Raw genomic sequence first — 16,523 nt, forward strand, 5'->3', positions numbered from 1 at the left:
AGGGCGGGGGGGGGGGTCCGTCCGCAGAAGCCGATTAACAACCTGAGGACGGCGGGGGACGACACCGGGCGCGGCACCACGTGCCGCCCTCCCCCCCCCCGCTCCATGTCGCAGTTTTCCTCCGCAGCGGAGCCGCACCGGGCGGGAGGGGCGGCGGAAGGGTGGGTGGGTGGGGGGGGGGGCACAGCCGTTCCCGCCCGCCCCCCCCCCCCCATCCTACGCGACAAACGCATTAGCAGGGGGGGCAGAGGAGCGCAGGAAGGTCAGACCCCCCCGTACCCCGCACTGCCCGTACGGGGGGGCCTTTGCCAACCGGGGGGGGGGGCGGAGGGGGTTGCACCCCGCGGAGGAGGGAGGGTCCCCGTCTTCCCCCCCCCCCACAAGCCCCGCAGCACGGAGGGCGGAGGAGGCGGAGCGCGCCACGCGCCTCAGCCAATCCGCGGTGCGAGCGCGCTGATGGACGGGCTCTGCGGCCAATAGGAGCGCGGGGCGGAGGCGCTCGGCCCGCCCCCCGGGCCGGTATATAGGGGGGCGCCCGGGGGCGGCGGTAGCTGGTACTTGCGTCGATTCCTTGCTTGTCGGGACGAGTAACCGAGCCGCAGCCATGGTGAGGGGAGGGGGCTGGAGAAGTGCGGGGGACGGGCCCGGAGCATGGCGGGGAAAAGGAGGAGCAGGGCTGGATCTGGGGGTGCGGGGGATTGGGGGGAATGGGTGCGGAGGAGAGGAGGGGGAAGGAGTGGCGGGGGGGAGACTTCGGGGGGCGGGAAGTAGGGCGGAGGGGTATCAGCGTGGGGGGGGGGAGGGAGGGAGGGGGGACACACCAAGGCGGAAAGTTGGGAAGGGATGGAGGGGGTACGGTAGGAGCCGTGGGTGGGTAGAGCAGGGGCTGGGGGTGTTGAACAGGGATAGAGGATGAGGCCCTTGATGGAGGGAGCACCCCTCTGGGGGGCTCAGAGCACCCCTGGGGTGGTCGCACGTGGTCTCCGGTAGCCCACCGGTGGGGGCGGGGTCACCCCGACCGTTACCGTTCCCGCGCGCGGGAAGGCGCGCGGCGGGGGCACGGCCCCGCCCCTCGCCAGGGGCACAGCCCCGCCTCCCCCCCCCATCACCCTTCCCCCCTAAATCCAGCCCTGGACACCCCCAATCCAGCCCTGGACACCCTCAATCCAGCCCTGGAGCCCCTACACCTCACCCCTCCCTGGAGCAAGGATTCCCGTTTTCTCCGAGCCCATGAGGCTGGTCCCGCTCCATGACTCCCGGAGGGGCTCATGGGGGCCACCCTCCGCTCCAGATCCACCCCCAAAGCCCGGGCTGCCCCCGCCCCGGGTGAGAGGAACGCTCGGAGCAGGTGGCGCGGGGCAGGGAGCGGCCGGGAATGTGCGCGACCCCCCGGGGGTGACGCCATCGGCCCGTCCCCGCGGTTTCGGGTCAGCTGGTGCAATCCCGGCCCCGCTGCTGCGCTGAGCTTCCTCTTCCTCCTCCTCCTCCCGACCTCGCCCTGCCCAGGCTGCCTGGCTGGAAAATGTCCTCCCTGGGCGCCATTTGGGAGCAGATGGTGGCAGCTGCGGGGTGCTGGGACCCCCAGAGGCTGCCCACAGGTGGCTGCAGGCTGTTCCCAAACACGGATGTCACCCCACAGCTCCCTCCTGGCTGGCTCTAGTAAAGCTCAGCCACTAGTTGGGGTGGCGCTAGGGCACAACTGGGGTTTGGGAGTGCTGAGCTTGAGCCCCCTGTGAGATCTCTTCATCCCCCCCGAAGGCAGGGTGGCAGCTCCCGGGAAGGGCAGGATGGGACCCTCGGAGCTGAGCATGTTCTGCACTGGAGAAGAGATGTTCCCTGGGATATAAGGGTGTCCCTGCCACCTGCAGAGGGGGGTTAAGTGTCCCTGTCCTCATGGGAGCCAGGGATGGGGGGAACTGGGAATAGAGGGGACCAGCAATAACCCTAGGGAACCCCAATTCCTGGCTCTGTGGTGTGTACACTGTGAAGGGCACCAAGTGGGGCAGGGTCTCAGCCCCTGGGGAGGGGAGAGCAGGATGGGATCACAAAATCTGAGCACAGTGGGTGCATTTGGGCAGATCCCTCGGGGAGGGACCCTTCCCAACTCAGTGCCAGCCCAGTGGGTGCTGGGGTGGGACAGAGAGGGGACAAAAGGGGTGACCCGGTGCCGTGTGCCCCCCACAGCGCGAGTGCATCTCCATCCACGTGGGCCAAGCGGGCGTGCAGATCGGCAATGCCTGCTGGGAGCTGTACTGCCTGGAGCACGGCATCCAGCCCGACGGGCAGATGCCCAGCGACAAGACCATCGGCGGGGGGGACGACTCCTTCAACACCTTCTTCAGCGAGACGGGCGCCGGCAAGCACGTGCCCCGGGCCGTGTTCGTGGACCTGGAGCCCACGGTGATCGGTGAGCGCGCGGGGGGGCGGCCGGCGGGGCGGGCGCTGGCGGCGGGCGCTGGGTGCTAACGGGGCCCGGGGCTGTCCCCGCAGACGAGGTGCGCACGGGGACGTACCGGCAGCTCTTCCACCCCGAGCAGCTGATCACGGGCAAGGAGGATGCGGCCAACAACTACGCCCGCGGGCACTACACCATCGGGAAGGAGATCATCGACCTGGTCCTTGACCGCATCCGCAAGCTGGTGAGTGTCCCGTGGGGTCTCGTGGGGTGGGTTCATCCCTGTGGGGGATGTGGGGACAAAGCAAAAGTTCCAGGGCTCCCTGGGCAGGTCCTTCTCAGCCCATTAGCACTTTGGGGCAGAGGGTGGGGTTGTGCCAGGAGAGTTTCCCTACCTTCCTGGTGGGACCTGCTTGACCCCTGTTGTGCTTCCTAGCTCTGGATGGATTTGTTGTGAGTCATGTGTCAGCCTGAAGCACATCCTGGCTCTCTATGGGGTCTGGATTCTCTAAGTGACCAGGATTGGCCCCTTCCCTTCCCCTTGGCCGAAATCCCTTTACTCAGGGCTCTGCAACCCCACCAGGCCAGGATGTGCACGCTGAGCAGGGCATGTTCTGGGGGTGCGATGGGGATTGTGGGATTCTGTGTCATTTCTGTCCCTGGGAAAACCTTATTTCATCCCTTTTCTAAGGTCATGTGAGGTTTCCCCTTGATCTGGATGCTGATCCTGCTTGACCAACTGCTTATGAGCAGCTGTGCCGAGTATTTAACTCTTGCTGGGGCAGCACTAGTGGATTGCCCCTTCCCTCAAGCAGATTGCCGGGGTCATAGGAGGAGGCAGCTGTAGGGAGGGGGGTCCCTTTTCCTGAGGGCAGGTCATGCTGAATCACAGGGTGCTGTGGCTGGAAGTGGAATGGGCAGAGGTGCCCCAAAAGTCTGAGATCCTTGGGGCAAATATGTGTCTTCCTGGGCAAGTCAGCAACTTCAGTAGCAGCTGAAGTTCAGAATTACTGACAGTTTGGTCTTGTTTTCCTCTTCCCACCTGGCAGGCTGACCAGTGCACAGGGCTGCAGGGCTTCCTGGTGTTCCACAGCTTTGGCGGTGGCACCGGCTCTGGCTTCACCTCCCTGCTTATGGAGCGGCTCTCTGTCGACTACGGCAAGAAGTCCAAGCTGGAGTTCTCCATCTACCCGGCCCCGCAGGTGTCCACGGCCGTGGTGGAGCCCTACAACTCCATCCTCACCACCCACACCACCCTGGAGCACTCTGACTGTGCCTTCATGGTGGACAACGAGGCCATCTACGACATCTGTCGCCGCAACCTGGACATCGAGCGTCCCACCTACACCAACCTGAACCGCCTCATCAGCCAGATCGTGTCCTCCATCACGGCCTCGCTGCGCTTTGACGGAGCCCTGAATGTCGACCTGACGGAATTCCAGACCAACCTGGTGCCCTACCCCCGCATCCACTTCCCGCTGGCCACCTACGCCCCGGTCATCTCTGCTGAGAAGGCTTATCACGAGCAGCTCTCGGTGGCCGAGATCACCAACGCCTGCTTCGAGCCGGCCAACCAGATGGTCAAGTGTGACCCGCGGCACGGCAAGTACATGGCGTGCTGCCTGCTGTACCGCGGGGACGTGGTGCCCAAGGATGTCAACGCCGCCATCGCCACCATCAAGACCAAGCGTAGTATCCAGTTTGTGGACTGGTGCCCCACTGGTTTCAAGGTGGGCATCAACTACCAGCCGCCCACGGTGGTGCCCGGGGGCGACCTGGCCAAGGTGCAGCGCGCCGTGTGCATGCTGAGCAACACCACGGCCATCGCCGAGGCCTGGGCCCGCCTGGACCACAAGTTTGACCTGATGTACGCGAAGCGGGCGTTCGTGCACTGGTACGTGGGGGAGGGCATGGAGGAGGGCGAGTTCTCAGAGGCCCGTGAGGATATGGCTGCCCTGGAGAAGGATTATGAGGAGGTGGGGGTGGATTCTGTGGAAGGGGAGGGAGAGGAGGAAGGGGAGGAATACTAAACGCTGGGTTCCTTCTGTCACTGTCGCATGTCCACGAAATGTCTGCTTCAAACACTTGAGCTTCCTTGTGCACTGCTTGAGGTTTGGCCTCGTGGGCCTGGCCAGGGTTTACTGCCCTCTCGGATGTGATCATGCAGATTTTCCATGTTTCTGTACCGTGTCTGTGAATAAAAGGCTTTAAGAGAAGCTACACTGTGTCGGATACAAACCCTCTGTGTCAGTGCCCGCTCTCTCCGGGCCGGCTGGCCCCATCCCATGGGAACAGACTGTGCCTATTGTCTGTGCCCAGTGAGGCAGCTGGCATGGTACTGCTGTTACCCGAGCTGCCCAGCCCTTCCCTGCTCTTCTAGCTGGGGGGGTGAAGCCCCCACATCCCTGGGTTCCACAGGGTGAGGCCTCACCCTGGGTACCGCTGTCCTCCTTCATGAGCTGTCTGTGATTCCCCCCAGCGGGGCCATGCCCTCCCCGGTGGCCTCAGCGCTCGGGAGCCCGGCCCTGCCCCCCGCGGCTCTCCGGGATTAACGCGCCCGGGATTAGCCGCGTCCCGGGATCAGCTCCATCCCTGCTCCTAATTCCGGGGGGCTGCGCTGGGCCCGTGGGAGCGGCGGGCGGGCTCAGCCTATCAGCGCGCGGCGCGCGGCACTTCGGCCAATGAGCTTCGCCTCATTCAAGCCTCGGAGCCAATGGGAGGTAGGGGGCGGGGCTTGCCGGGCCCTTTCAAGCCGCGGGGGGCGGGGCCACGGGAGGGGCGGGGCCTCCCTCGGCGGCGCCGGGCTGCACCCGGCGGGCTCAGCGGCGATTCCCGGCGGTACCGGAGAGGCCGGACCGGCGTGGCGGTACCGGCCTTGGCGTCCTGGCCCTGGCCGCAGCAGCCCTGGCCGGCCCTGCCATGCTGGCCGCAGAATGGCCCCTGTGGAGCAGGACGCGCTGGCCGTGCGGGAGCAGCTCTTCCACGAGAGGGTCCGCGAGTGCATCGTGAGTGCCCGGGGGGGCGGTGAGGGGCGGGGGAAGGGGCCCGGTGTGGCGGGGAGAAGAGGGAGCGGGGTTTGGAGCTCGCAGCCCTCCATGGGACCGTCAGGATCCCCGGTGGCGGCTCCACGGCCCGGCTGTGGCAGGGCTCCACACCCCGTGCTTATCGGGGCCAGAGCCGCCGCGGCTGCGTGTGCCCAGCAGATAGCGGGGTCCGAGGGCTGGACCCTGCTGAGCCCCTTCTGCCGGCTCGAACAGTCCCAGCTGCAGTCCCCTCGTGCTGGGAGTGCTGGGCTGTGGTGGTGTCAGAGCTGGGCCAGCCCCATGCCAGCCTCCCGGCTCTGTCCTTGTCCCCAGGCCAGTAGCTCGGTGTCAGCAGGAAGGGACCCCACAGAGCCCCTAAACCTCGGGTACCGCAGAGGGACACAGCTGGGTTTGCTCCCCTGCTGCTGCTGCTGCCACAGGCTGAGGGATGGGAATGACCTGAACGTCCTGGTCCTGGCATCTCCTAAGGGCCTTGGGGATGCTGCATGCATGGCAGCCAAGTGGGCTGTGACCGGCAGTGCCGAGGCTACCTTGCCACAGCCACATTCGGTACCTACAGGGAGGAGCTGGTGGCCAGAGCCTGGCAGCTCTGCCCCCCAGACCTCCATTCCAGGGAGCTGCATCTCAGCCAGGAGGCCCTGGCTTGGCACAGGCAGTACAAAACTTACTTGGCCCAACTTCCCTGAGTACAGGAGGTGTCCCCCCAACAGGCAGAGCATTGGTCTGTGGGGTACAGCCCATGGCAGGAGGGAACCTGTGGCCTGAGACCCTTCACAGGGTGGGAGCAGGAGCAGAAGGACCTGCTGGGTACTGCCCTTGTGGGAGTCCAGAGCTGGGCCAGCTCTGGGGGCTCCCTGCCACCCCACTGGCAGATCCTGGGCACCCTCAGCCAGGGTCAGAGCACCCCCACTCAGGCAGAAGGGAGGTGCCACAACTGTTCCCCACTGCACCTGTGCCAAGGTGGAGGATTCAGGCGACCTTTCCTCATCCTGACGCGTACCCGGTGGGATGAAAGGTCGCCGTGTTCCCTGAACATCGCCTGCTCTGGCCTGACCTCGGCGTTCCAGCGGGGGCGGGAGGGACACTGCAGATGTCCTTGGCGCCTGATTCAAGGCTGTTCTCGTGGCTCTGCCAGCAAGACGAGGGCTGTGGGATCGGGCGGTGCAGGGATGTCCCACAGGGTCACAGATATGCAGGCAAAAGCTGATCCAGACCTTTTTGGGTGAGCTCTTAGCCCCCCCCCTCCAGGTCTGGGTGCTGTGCCAGCTTGTGGGCACCCATGTGTGAACGCTGGGTGAAGTCCCCATTGAACAGATAGGTCTGAGCACACCAGTGGCGTGTAACAAGGGCCAGGAGTGGAAAAACAAATAGGGTGGAGCTGACAAGTCCCAGGGCTGGCAGAATCACCTGGGGTAGGAGCCGGGGTAGAAGCACTGGCCTCAGGGCATGCCCACACTGCTCACACTCCTCTGCTCACAGATCTGTGCCCTGCTCTTCGCCAGCCTCTACATCCTCTGCCACTTCATCATAACCCACTTTAAGAAGCACACGGATTTCACAGCAGGTAAGAGAGTGGGAGCTGCCAGAGCCAGGCAGCCCTCGACAGCCACATTCAGCCTCCCGAGGGTTCCTCCGTTGCTTTCGGCCTCCCCCAGCAGCCCCGGCCCCAGCACAGCCTGGTTGCCCTGACACCAATTGCTGCCCTAGGTGGGAGCAAAGCCCAAATTCCCCGGGAGGATTTCTGCAGCATTTGGAGTGGGGAGAACTTGGGCAGGGGGAGGCATCGATGCTCTGGGCAGCCCTACCTCCCCCAGTCCATTGGTTTGGGATTTTGTCCCCACAGTTCACGATGACGAGGATGCTGCTGTCAACAGGATTGCGTAAGTTCCTGCTTGTCCCCTTCCCTGACACTCAGCCTCTTCCTCAGCCAGCACATGGTGTCCTGCGGGTGCTGGTGATGCTGGGGGGCAGAGCCAGGCTGTGACACCCAGAGGAAGCCTGACCCAGAGGTGATGCTTGTCCCTCTGGCAGGCTGGGGCTCTGTACCTTCACCCTGGCTGTGGCACTGGGTGCTGTCCTCCTCCTGCCCTTCTCCATCATCAGCAACGAGGTGCTGCTCTCCTTCCCCCAGAACTACTACATCCAGTGGCTGAACGGGTCCCTCATTCATGGTGGGTGCACGGGGTGATCCGGGGGTGTCCCCAAAATCTGTGGGTCAGGGTTGCCCTGCCTGGGAGCTCACCCCATGCTGTTGCCCCTCTTCCAGGCCTCTGGAATTTGGTTTTCCTCTTCTCCAATATGTCCCTGGTCTTCCTCATGCCCTTTGCCTACTTCTTCACCGAGTCAGAGGGGTTTGCAGGATCCAAGAAGGTGGGTGATCCTGCACTTGTCCCCCCTGTCCCCCATCTGTAACTCCCTGCTAACCCAGCTCCTGCAGGGCATCATGGCCAGGGTGTATGAGACATCTGTGGTGCTGCTGCTGCTGACACTGCTGGTGCTGGGCATGGTCTGGGTGGCCTCTGCCATCGTGGGCAACGACGCTGCCAGTCGCCAGTCACTCTATGGTGGGTGAGCTGGGCCCTCCCTGCTCCAGGATCAGACCCTGGCACTGAATGGAACAAGGGATCTCTGGTGCCACTGGCCTGATGCCGCTGTCTCCGCAGATCTCTGGGAATATTATCTGCCCTACCTCTACTCCTGCATCTCGCTTTTCGGCGTCCTGCTTCTGCTGCGTAAGTCGTGCCCCCACGAGGCCCTTCTGGTCCTCCATCCAGACGGGGTCTGGAGGGGTCATGGTTCATGGCTGAAGCCGCCAGGATCCTTCTGAGGGTGTGGGGAGGGGTAGGATGGCAGGACACCTCCTATTCAGCCTCTCCTCCCACCACAGTGTGCACCCCCTTTGGCCTCTCCACCATGTTCACTGTCACTGGGAAGCTGCTGGTGAAACCCCGGGTAAGAAGCCCCCGCAATCCCTCTGCCCCAGCTTTGGGGCTGATTGCCCCCAGGGCTGCCTGGTCTCCCACCTCGGGCATGGGGAGCCATTCACACAGCCCAGCAGCCACTCACAGGCTCCTCACCCACCCCCAGCTCCTGGAAGACCTGGATGAGCAGCTGAGCTGCACAAGGTTTGAGGAAGCCGCCGTGTCCCACAGGATCCGCTCTGGTGGGTGCTGCTGCTTGCCAAAGGGAGCATGGGGTGGATTGGGGGGCCCCTCTACCCCACCACATAGGAGCCCTCATCCCCCCTGAGCCTCTTGGGTCTCTCCCCAGCAGGCAAAGCTTCCTGCTGGCTGAATCTGGACATGGAGATGCTGCGGGAGCAATTCTTTGCCATCCGGAGCAAGAGGCGGAAGCTGGGTGAGGAGCCTGGCCGGGGGAAGGGGACACTGGGTTCCCTCCAGCCTGGCACTGGGACCACTGGTCCCTGGCAGTTCATGCTCTGTGGAGGGAGGGTGGCTGGGAGGTGGGCTGGGGGCTGTTACACCCCACCCTGGCCCTTTGGGGGCCCCTCAATCTCCTGCCCTGGGGTGGGAGCTGTGCTCCTCTCTCACCTGGGCACATCCTCCCCACAGAGCTGCGGCATCGAGCATCGCCCTGGCAGAGGAACCTGGGCTACCCCCTGGCCATGCTGGGCCTCCTGGCACTGACGGTGAGTGGTCCTGGGCTCCCAGGGGAGCTGGGGGTTGTCCCCATCCTCACCACTGCCCTCACTCCCTCCCTGCTCCTCTCAGGGCATCTCTGTGCTCATTGTCTGCTTCCATGTCCTGGAGCTGCTGCTGGACGATGCCGCGATGCCACGGGGCATCCAGGTACCCGGCTGGGGGGATGGGACAGCTCAGGGTCGTGTCCCTGGCTGGTCTGGGGACCATTCCTCCCCAACTTGCTCCCTCCTCTTCCTGCAGGACGCATCCCTGGGCCAGGTTTCCTTCTCCATCTTTGGTTCCTTTGGAGCTGCACTGCAGGTTGTCCTCATTTTGTATCCTTCAGGCGGGCACTTGTGTCCCCAGCGATGTCCCCTGTGTCACCAACACTGTTCCCAGCACCAGCCCATCCTGTTTTCCTCCTTAACACTCCTTGCAGCTACCTAATGCTCTCCTCTGTCGTGGGCTTCTACAGCTCCCCCCTGTTCACTCGCCTGCTGCCGGAGCGGCAGGACACCCCCCTCACCAAGGTGGGAGCAGCGGGACGGGGCTGGGGGGCTCCTGTGGGGTTGCAAGACCCTGTTCCTCACAGCGTGTCCCTGTGCAGTCCCCACGTGGGAGGACAGTGTCCCTCTGTGGTTCCCTGGCATTGGGAAAGTTCCTCTCCCAGCCTGGGGGTTCCTTGCAGCAGCACTGCCCCCCCAAACCTCCTCCTTCTCCCCAGATCATCGGGAACTGTGTCTCCTTGCTGGTGCTCAGCTCAGCGCTGCCCGTCTTCTCCAGGACACTGGGTGAGCCTCCCAGAGGGATCAGGGGGATGCCTGGATGGGGGTGTCCCCAGAATTGGGGTGCCCTGACCAATGTACCCCACCCTGTGCAGGGATCACCCGTTTTGACCTCCTGGGGGATTTTGGCCGCTTCAACTGGTTGGGGAACTTCTACATTGTCTTCCTCTACAACATGGGCTTTGCGGGGCTCACCACGCTGTGCCTGGTGAAAAGGGTCTCCTGGGCAGTGCAGGCCGAGCTCATCCGTGCCTTTGGTGAGGACAGGGACACAGGGGTGGCTGCTGGGGTGTCCCGTGTCCCCCACCCTGGCTCTCACACTCTCCCTCTCTCCAGGTCTGCACAAGCTGCCGCTGCCCGTGACGCGCTGCCGGACCCGCAGCAAGCCCTGCTAGGGCTGGGGGACAGGGACATGTCCCCCCCTCCACTGAGGTGGCCCCCAGGGTGGCTGCCAGCCACAGAGCTGGCTCTGATAGCGCCTGGTGCCTCAGGGACATCAGAGCCCCTCAGGGAAAGCTGAGACACCTTTGGGGGTTGCCCCCCCTGCTCTGTCTCAGCTGTTGTGCTACTGAGCCTTGGCCTTGAGCCACATCCCCGAGGGGAGTGGGGTCCCCTCGAGGCTGCGCTGGCTGCAGCCCCCCCACCCCCCGTTACATACCTCGTGCAACAATGGCCGGGCCCCCTCGACCTCCCCTGGCTGCTCCCTGGGGTCTGGTGGAATTTTAAATGTTGCCCCACCCACCTGGGGACTGTCCTGACACTGTGGAAGGGGGTCCTGTGCCCCCTGTCCAGAGTCACTCCACACTCCATCCCTGTGTCACTCTGGGGCTGCAGGGGGACACTGGTTGTCCCCTGCCCACCCCGAGGCCTTTGGGGTCCCTAATAGGGAGGCCTGGGGTGAAGGGGACAAGCCCCCCCCCCCCATTCCAGCAGCTTGATGTGATGAGTATGTCAGGTCTCTGTTATAACAGAACTTGTATGGAGAAATAAATAGTGACTGGTTTTTATATAAAAATACTTGAATCTGGAGGTTTTATTCCTCCCGAGGGCAGGGCCGAATAGGAAGGGGGCAGGGGTGGGGTGTCCCTGCCTTGGGGGGGGTCACAGTCCTGCCCCTCCTTATGGCCCCTATGGGGCCATAATTAACCCTCTTCCTGGTTGGGGTTAATGAGCTTCTTCCAGGCAGGGCCACAGGCGAGGGCAGCTCCTTGCCCGCTGCCCGGGCTGGGCTGAGGGACCCCGGGGGTGTTGGGGGGCTCCGGGAGGCTTTGGGGTATGGGCACAGCTACCCCAAGTGAGGGGCTAAGCAGAGGCTTCACCTCCCGGTAAGGAGGGTCGTGCAGCCGGAGCGGAAACTGCCCCGGGGAACCGGCCTCCCACCCATCCTGCCCCGGCTGGGGCCGAGCCAGGCCGCCCCCCGCCCCTCCATGGTGGGGGTGGGGGGCCCAGGCCCCCCCCCTCGCTGGGGCAGAGCAGGAAGCACAGGAAACCTGGTTTATATTGCAGGAAATGAGGCCATCGGTGCCCGCGATTTCCCCGCGACTTGCTCCCCTCCCAGTCACTCCGGGCTGGCACCGGGGCTGCGGGGAAGCTGTGGGGGTGCCGGGACCCCCCCCCCCCCCCGACCCACTCCCAAACTTCCCCTGCTCCGCTGCTGCCTCCCGCCCTCGCCGGGGCCCGCAGAGCCCTTGGGTGCTTTGCCGGGAGCTCTGGGGGGCAGCGGCGGGGACACGATCCCGGTCCCGGTCCCGGGGGTGCCCCGCTCCTGGAGGCGCCCATGTCACTGTTGGAGCCCGGTGCCAGTCCCGGAGCAGCCCGGCCCCATCCTCGGCGGTAACTGGGCCCCTGGCGGAGCCCGGTCCCGGTCCGGGGGTGCCCCGGTCCCGGGGCGCGGAGGGGCCGGCCGGGGCAGGGCAGCCCGGCGGGGGCGGCCCCGGGGGATGTGGCCGCCGCTGCCGCCGCTCCCGGGGGCCGGGTCCGAGGCGGGGCCCGACGGGGCTGCCCAGCGCCGAAGCCGAGCGGCCACGGCGGGGCCAGCCCGGCCGGGGCGGCTGAGGGCGGCGCACGGTGCCGACCAGCACCCAAGGCAGCCGGTACCGGGGGCTGGGCCAGGAACGGGGACCGGGACCGTGGGTCGGACGGAGCTGAGGGGACCGGGGTAGTGCCAGGGAGCGGGTCCCGGGAGCGGGGCTGCGCCAAGGGGACGGAGCAGGTGCGGACACCGGCGGCACAGCCTTAGAATTACGAGGGTCCTCGGTGCAAGGGAGAGCGGGAGGAGAAGGAGGACCGGGACTGGGAGAGAGGGGTCCCCGGTCCGAACAGGCGGTGACAGGAGAGGTCCCAGTACCAGAATCGCGGCGTTCGGATGGGATAAGGGGGGGTTCCGGTACCGGAGCGCAGTGCGGGGACCGTGGAGAGGAGGCAGCACCAGAGCGCAGGATTTAGACGGGAAGGGGAACCAAGACTGGGACGCGGGGTCAGATCCCGGTGCCGGTCCCGGGGCAGCCTTAGGAACCGGCTGCCCAGTGACAGAGCCAGGGCAGTGCCCGGAGCTGGGTACCGGTGCCCGGTGCTGGGACGCCGTTCTGCGAGGGTTTTCCCTAAGGCTGGGGCTGTGTCGGGGACTTCCCCGAACCGGGGTGTAGGCGAGGGGGTGCTGATACCGTGGGCGCGCAACCGAGTGGGTGGCGGCACCGGCGGGGGGGGGGTACGGGGGGGTGGTCAGTCGTCCCGAGTGGCCACGGATCCCGCAGCAGCGACGGGACCGTGGGTGTGAGAAGGAAACGGCGCCGACCCGCCCCTGGCACCGCGACCATCTAAAAGCCCCGGGGCCATCACACCGGGACCATGCCCGCCCCAGCCACCCGTGCCCCCGGCGACTGAGCGGGACCCGCGGAGGCAGCGGGGCCCGGCGGGCGGGATGCCCCGGTGGACGCCGCTCGCCCTCGTCCTGCTCGGGCTCGCCGCCTGCCTGCTGGCCGCGCCGGTGCTGGGCTGCGGCCCGGGTCGGGGCCCGGTGGGGCGGCGGCGGCTGGGGCGGCGGCAGCTTTCGCCTCTGCTCTACAAGCAGTTCGTGCCCAACGTGCCCGAGCAGACGCTGGGGGCGAGCGGGAAGGCGGAGGGCAAAGTGCTGCGGGGCTCGGAGCGCTTCAGGGACCTGGTGCCCAACTACAACCCCGACATCATCTTCAAGGACGAGGAGAACACGGGGGCGGACCGGCTCATGACCGAGGTGGGGGCTGCGCCCGGCCCGGTCCGGCCTCGCTCCCGGGGGCGCGGGGGCGGCGGGGGGATGGGCGGGATCACAGCGACCCTCGGCAGGGCTCATGGACCTTTCTCAGTCGGCACCGACGCGCTCAGGGGCTCACGGAGCTTTCCCGGTCGCCACCGATCCTCTCCAGGGCGCACCGATCATCCCGGGGCTCACGGATCCTCCCGAGTGGCACCGACCCTCCCGGGGAGCACGGAGCCTCCCGGGGCGCAGGGTCCTGCCGGGGCTGCACGGTACCTCACCCCGGTGCCCCGCTCCCTTCCACGGCCCTTGGCAGCGGCGCGGCAGCACCGGAGCCCCGGGACGAGGCGGTCCCGTCGCGTTGTGCATTCGGGACCGTCGGGGATTAACGGGACGGGATGGCACCGGGGGCACGAGGTACCGGCGACCGGCGGCTCCACTCCCCCAGCGCTGCCGCGCCCCCGCCCCAAGGACAGCGCGGAGGGGGAGGTCCCGGTACCCCTCTGCTCCGGGGCGGCGGGAGCCCGGGACGCGCCGCGCGCCCGTCGGGATGCTCACGGTTGCCATGGCGAGGGGCGGCCCCGCGGTCGCCATGGCGACGGGGGATGCTGCGAGTGGTCCAGGCGGCGCCGGCAGCTCCCGCGAGCCGGGACGGCGGAGGCGGCGGGGCCGGGGCGGCGGGGCCCGGCGGAGCCGCGGGCGCGGAGCCGGCCCGGCGTGCGGGTGGCTGAAAGGGCCCTTTGTGGCCGCGACGGCATTCCCGGAGCCTGAGGTCAGCTCCGGGCTGGAAGGCGCCTATTGTGGCCGGGCCGGGCCGGGCCGGGCCGAGCGCATTCCTGCCCCCCCGCCGCTGCCGCCCCCCGCCCCGGCAGGGCCGCCCCGGGCCCGCGCCCCGCACTCCCGCCCCCGCGGCCCAGCGCTCCCGGGAGCCGCTTTGTTGAACGGAGGACGGGGGGAAGGCACCGGGGCACTGAGGGACGCTGTGACCTCAGCGGCAGCGGTGGGGGACGGGGGCAGCTCCGACCCCTGCACCCCATGGCAATGGGGAGAGGGACCCCGGAACCGCCCGGGACGCCCTGCTCTCCCTGTCAGCCCATGCTCCATGCTCGGGGCTGGTTCAGGGTCAGCTGCCCCCAGCTCTGCTTCACAGCCCCCCCCACCAGGTTAATCAGTCACGGCCGTGGCCGCGGGGAAGGTGACACCGTCCCGGTGCCCGTCCCGCTCCCTTGCCTGTTCTGCCCGGCTGCCCGTGGAGCAGCTCCACCACGGGACCCCGGGGCACGTTAACGTTCAACCTGCATCCAGGCAGGGGGGCCGTGACCCTCTCTGCACCCTGGGGGGGCACCGCATCTGCCCCCACAGCAGCCCCTTTGGGCTCCCTCAAAGCCCTTTGCAGACCTGGTGTCTGTCTGTCCCCGTCTGGGGTGGGGAGGGTGACACCGGTGTCCCCACAGCGCTGCAAGGAGCGTGTGAACTCGCTGGCCATCGCGGTGATGAACATGTGGCCGGGGGTGAAGCTGCGGGTGACGGAGGGCTGGGATGAGGACGGGCACCACCTCCCCGACTCTCTGCACTACGAGGGCCGAGCGCTGGACATCACCACGTCCGACCGCGACCGCCACAAGTACGGCATGCTGGCACGCCTGGCCGTGGAGGCTGGCTTCGACTGGGTCTACTACGAGTCCAAGGCGCACATCCATGTCTCTGTCAAAGCAGGTACCACACGGAAGGGGCTGCCACCAGGGCAGGGGGCTGCCATCCCCATAAACATCCCAGCCCACAGCCCCCACTGCTCCCCTTGACATCCTGGATCCATGTGGGATGATTTCTCCAGTTGGTGTCTGGCCCCATCCCAGCTCCCCCTGGTCTACCTGGCGCCCTGATAGGCAAAAACCTCACTTTGCCCTCCAAATTTTGGCCAGATGAAGACAACCTTGTGGCTCAGCTCCTGGTGAGGGGAATAGCAATGCAGCCCCAGCCCTGCAGGCCCCAGCCCCACAGCCCCACAGCCCTCTGTTCCAGCCAGCAGCTCCCATCCAGACCAGAAACGACAATTGACAGAAAGTGAAAATGTCCGTAAATGTCACCGTTGGAGCCCGGAACAAAGGGCGTCAGTGCAGGGTGGACAAAGGGGCCCTGCAGCATTCAGGAGCTGCACGCAGGAACTGGGGGAGCTTGGCAAAATGCCCGCTTTGTTCCGGGGGTGGTTTGGGGGTCCGGGGGTTGCCGTTTCCCCTCTGGAGGTGGTGGCCCGGTGAAGGTGGCCGGTGGGGGCACCCATAACTTTCTCCTTCCTCCCAGAGAACTCGCTGGCCGTCCGCACCGGTGGCTGCTTTCCCGGCCACGCCACCGTGACACTGGAGAGCGGTGAGCACCGGGGCCTGGCTGACCTGCGCCAGGGTGACTGGGTGCTGGGCGCCGAGCCAGGCGGGCGCCTGGTGCCCACTGAGGTGCTGCTCTTCCTCGACCGGGACCTGGGCCAACGCGCCTCCTTCGTGGCCATCGAGACAGCCAGCCCAGCGCGCCGGCTGCTCCTCACCCCGTCCCACCTGGTGTTCGCGGCCCGCGGGGCGGCCAACGGCTCCGCCGCCTTCCTGCCCATCTTCGCCCGCCGCGTGCGCCCGGGTGACGCCGTGCTGGCCCACGGGGCCGGCGGGCAGGGGCTGCGCCCCACGCGGGTGCTGAGGGTCTCCCGGGAGGACGGCGTGGGGGTCTTTGCCCCCCTCACCTCGCACGGCACCTTGCTGGTTAATGGGGTGCTGGCATCCTGCTACGCCGTCCTGGAGAGCCACCGCTGGGCCCACCGGGCTTTCGCGCCGCTCCGCCTCTTCCACGGGCTCCTCTCGCTGCTGCCGGCCCACCCCGAGGCGGGCAACGGGACCGTGCCAGACGTGGGCATGCACTGGTACTCCCGCCTGCTCTACCGGCTGGCCGGGGGCGTGCTGGGCCGTGAGGCCCTGCAGGTGTAGGGGTCCCTGCCCCCCCGGGTACCACACGGCAGGTGATGCCACGCACTGGATGCCACACAGGGGGCTCCAGCCCTGGGCGCCCCTGGACCCAGGGAGGAGGGCCAGGGGCACCACCGGTGCTGTGGGGAGGTTGGGGCTCAGCACTGCCCTGGGGCACGGGGTGGTGGGTATGGGAAGGAGTGGCACAGGGTGGCCCAGGGGTCTGGCTCAGCCCTGTGCTGTGTCCTGGAGCCCCCCATGGCCGGGGCCCCACGCCCAGACCCCCCTGGTATTTATTGCTTTATTAACCACTGCACTGGGGCTGGGGTTGATGCCTGTCAAGCCACAGCCAGGCAGCACCAGACCCTGTCCTGGGGCCGAATCCAGCTGTGGGGATGCCGAAAACACCCCAACATGGAGCACTTGGCAGCAGTTCCCGCCCGTCCCCCTGCTCTGGGTCTGTCCCTGTCACCCCCAG

General features: G+C 66.7%; 3 protein-coding genes across 4 annotated transcripts; all 3 read left to right on the plus strand.

Annotated features, from left to right (window-relative positions):
- Window positions 1-450: 450 nt before the first annotated feature.
- LOC137486976 (tubulin alpha-1B chain) lies at window positions 451-4,615 on the plus strand. Its single transcript, XM_068212602.1, has 4 exons — window positions 451-607; window positions 2,185-2,407; window positions 2,491-2,639; window positions 3,445-4,615. The coding sequence occupies exons 1-4, from the start codon at window positions 605-607 to the stop codon at window positions 4,423-4,425; spliced, it is 1,356 nt and encodes a 451-aa protein (XP_068068703.1). The 5' UTR covers window positions 451-604; the 3' UTR covers window positions 4,426-4,615.
- A 565-nt stretch (window positions 4,616-5,180) lies between these two features.
- Window positions 5,181-10,880, plus strand: LMBR1L (limb development membrane protein 1 like). 2 transcript variants are annotated; one of them, XM_068212587.1, is made up of 17 exons: window positions 5,181-5,400; window positions 6,919-7,003; window positions 7,283-7,319; window positions 7,471-7,610; window positions 7,706-7,809; window positions 7,877-8,003; window positions 8,103-8,171; window positions 8,327-8,391; window positions 8,527-8,602; window positions 8,710-8,796; window positions 9,012-9,088; window positions 9,171-9,248; window positions 9,342-9,415; window positions 9,520-9,610; window positions 9,805-9,871; window positions 9,961-10,122; window positions 10,202-10,880. In XM_068212587.1, exons 1-17 carry the CDS (start codon window positions 5,329-5,331, stop codon window positions 10,258-10,260), a joined length of 1,470 nt encoding a protein of 489 aa, XP_068068688.1. In that variant the 5' UTR covers window positions 5,181-5,328; the 3' UTR covers window positions 10,261-10,880. The 2 variants fall into 2 exon arrangements, with proteins under 2 accessions (XP_068068688.1, XP_068068689.1); XM_068212588.1 differs by having other exon boundaries at window positions 8,713-8,796.
- A 1,435-nt stretch (window positions 10,881-12,315) lies between these two features.
- DHH (desert hedgehog signaling molecule) lies at window positions 12,316-16,102 on the plus strand. Its single transcript, XM_068212604.1, has 3 exons — window positions 12,316-13,097; window positions 14,552-14,813; window positions 15,399-16,102. Exons 1-3 carry the CDS (start codon window positions 12,786-12,788, stop codon window positions 16,064-16,066), a joined length of 1,242 nt encoding a protein of 413 aa, XP_068068705.1. The 5' UTR covers window positions 12,316-12,785; the 3' UTR covers window positions 16,067-16,102.
- The last annotated feature ends 421 nt before the right edge of the window (window positions 16,103-16,523 follow it).

Source organism: Anomalospiza imberbis, chromosome 22 (assembly GCF_031753505.1).
Source record: "Anomalospiza imberbis isolate Cuckoo-Finch-1a 21T00152 chromosome 22, ASM3175350v1, whole genome shotgun sequence".
Lineage (NCBI taxonomy): Eukaryota > Metazoa > Chordata > Aves > Passeriformes > Viduidae > Anomalospiza > Anomalospiza imberbis.

Bases quoted from the DNA above. Each gene is read 5' to 3' on its own strand.
- LMBR1L (XM_068212587.1), top strand. From the start codon at position 5,329: ATGGCCCCTGTGGAGCAGGACGCGCTGGCCGTGCGGGAGCAGCTCTTC. The intron at 9,611-9,804 runs GTGGGAGCAGCG...CCTTCTCCCCAG, and splicing joins AGGACACCCCCCTCACCAAG to ATCATCGGGAACTGTGTCTC. The intron at 9,872-9,960 runs GTGAGCCTCCCA...CACCCTGTGCAG, and splicing joins CGTCTTCTCCAGGACACTGG to GGATCACCCGTTTTGACCTC.
- LOC137486976 (XM_068212602.1), top strand. The intron at 2,408-2,490 runs GTGAGCGCGCGG...CTGTCCCCGCAG, and splicing joins CCTGGAGCCCACGGTGATCG to ACGAGGTGCGCACGGGGACG. The intron at 2,640-3,444 runs GTGAGTGTCCCG...CCCACCTGGCAG, and splicing joins TTGACCGCATCCGCAAGCTG to GCTGACCAGTGCACAGGGCT.
- DHH (XM_068212604.1), top strand. From the start codon at position 12,786: ATGCCCCGGTGGACGCCGCTCGCCCTCGTCCTGCTCGGGCTCGCCGCC. The intron at 13,098-14,551 runs GTGGGGGCTGCG...GTGTCCCCACAG, and splicing joins CGGACCGGCTCATGACCGAG to CGCTGCAAGGAGCGTGTGAA. The intron at 14,814-15,398 runs GTACCACACGGA...CCTTCCTCCCAG, and splicing joins CCATGTCTCTGTCAAAGCAG to AGAACTCGCTGGCCGTCCGC.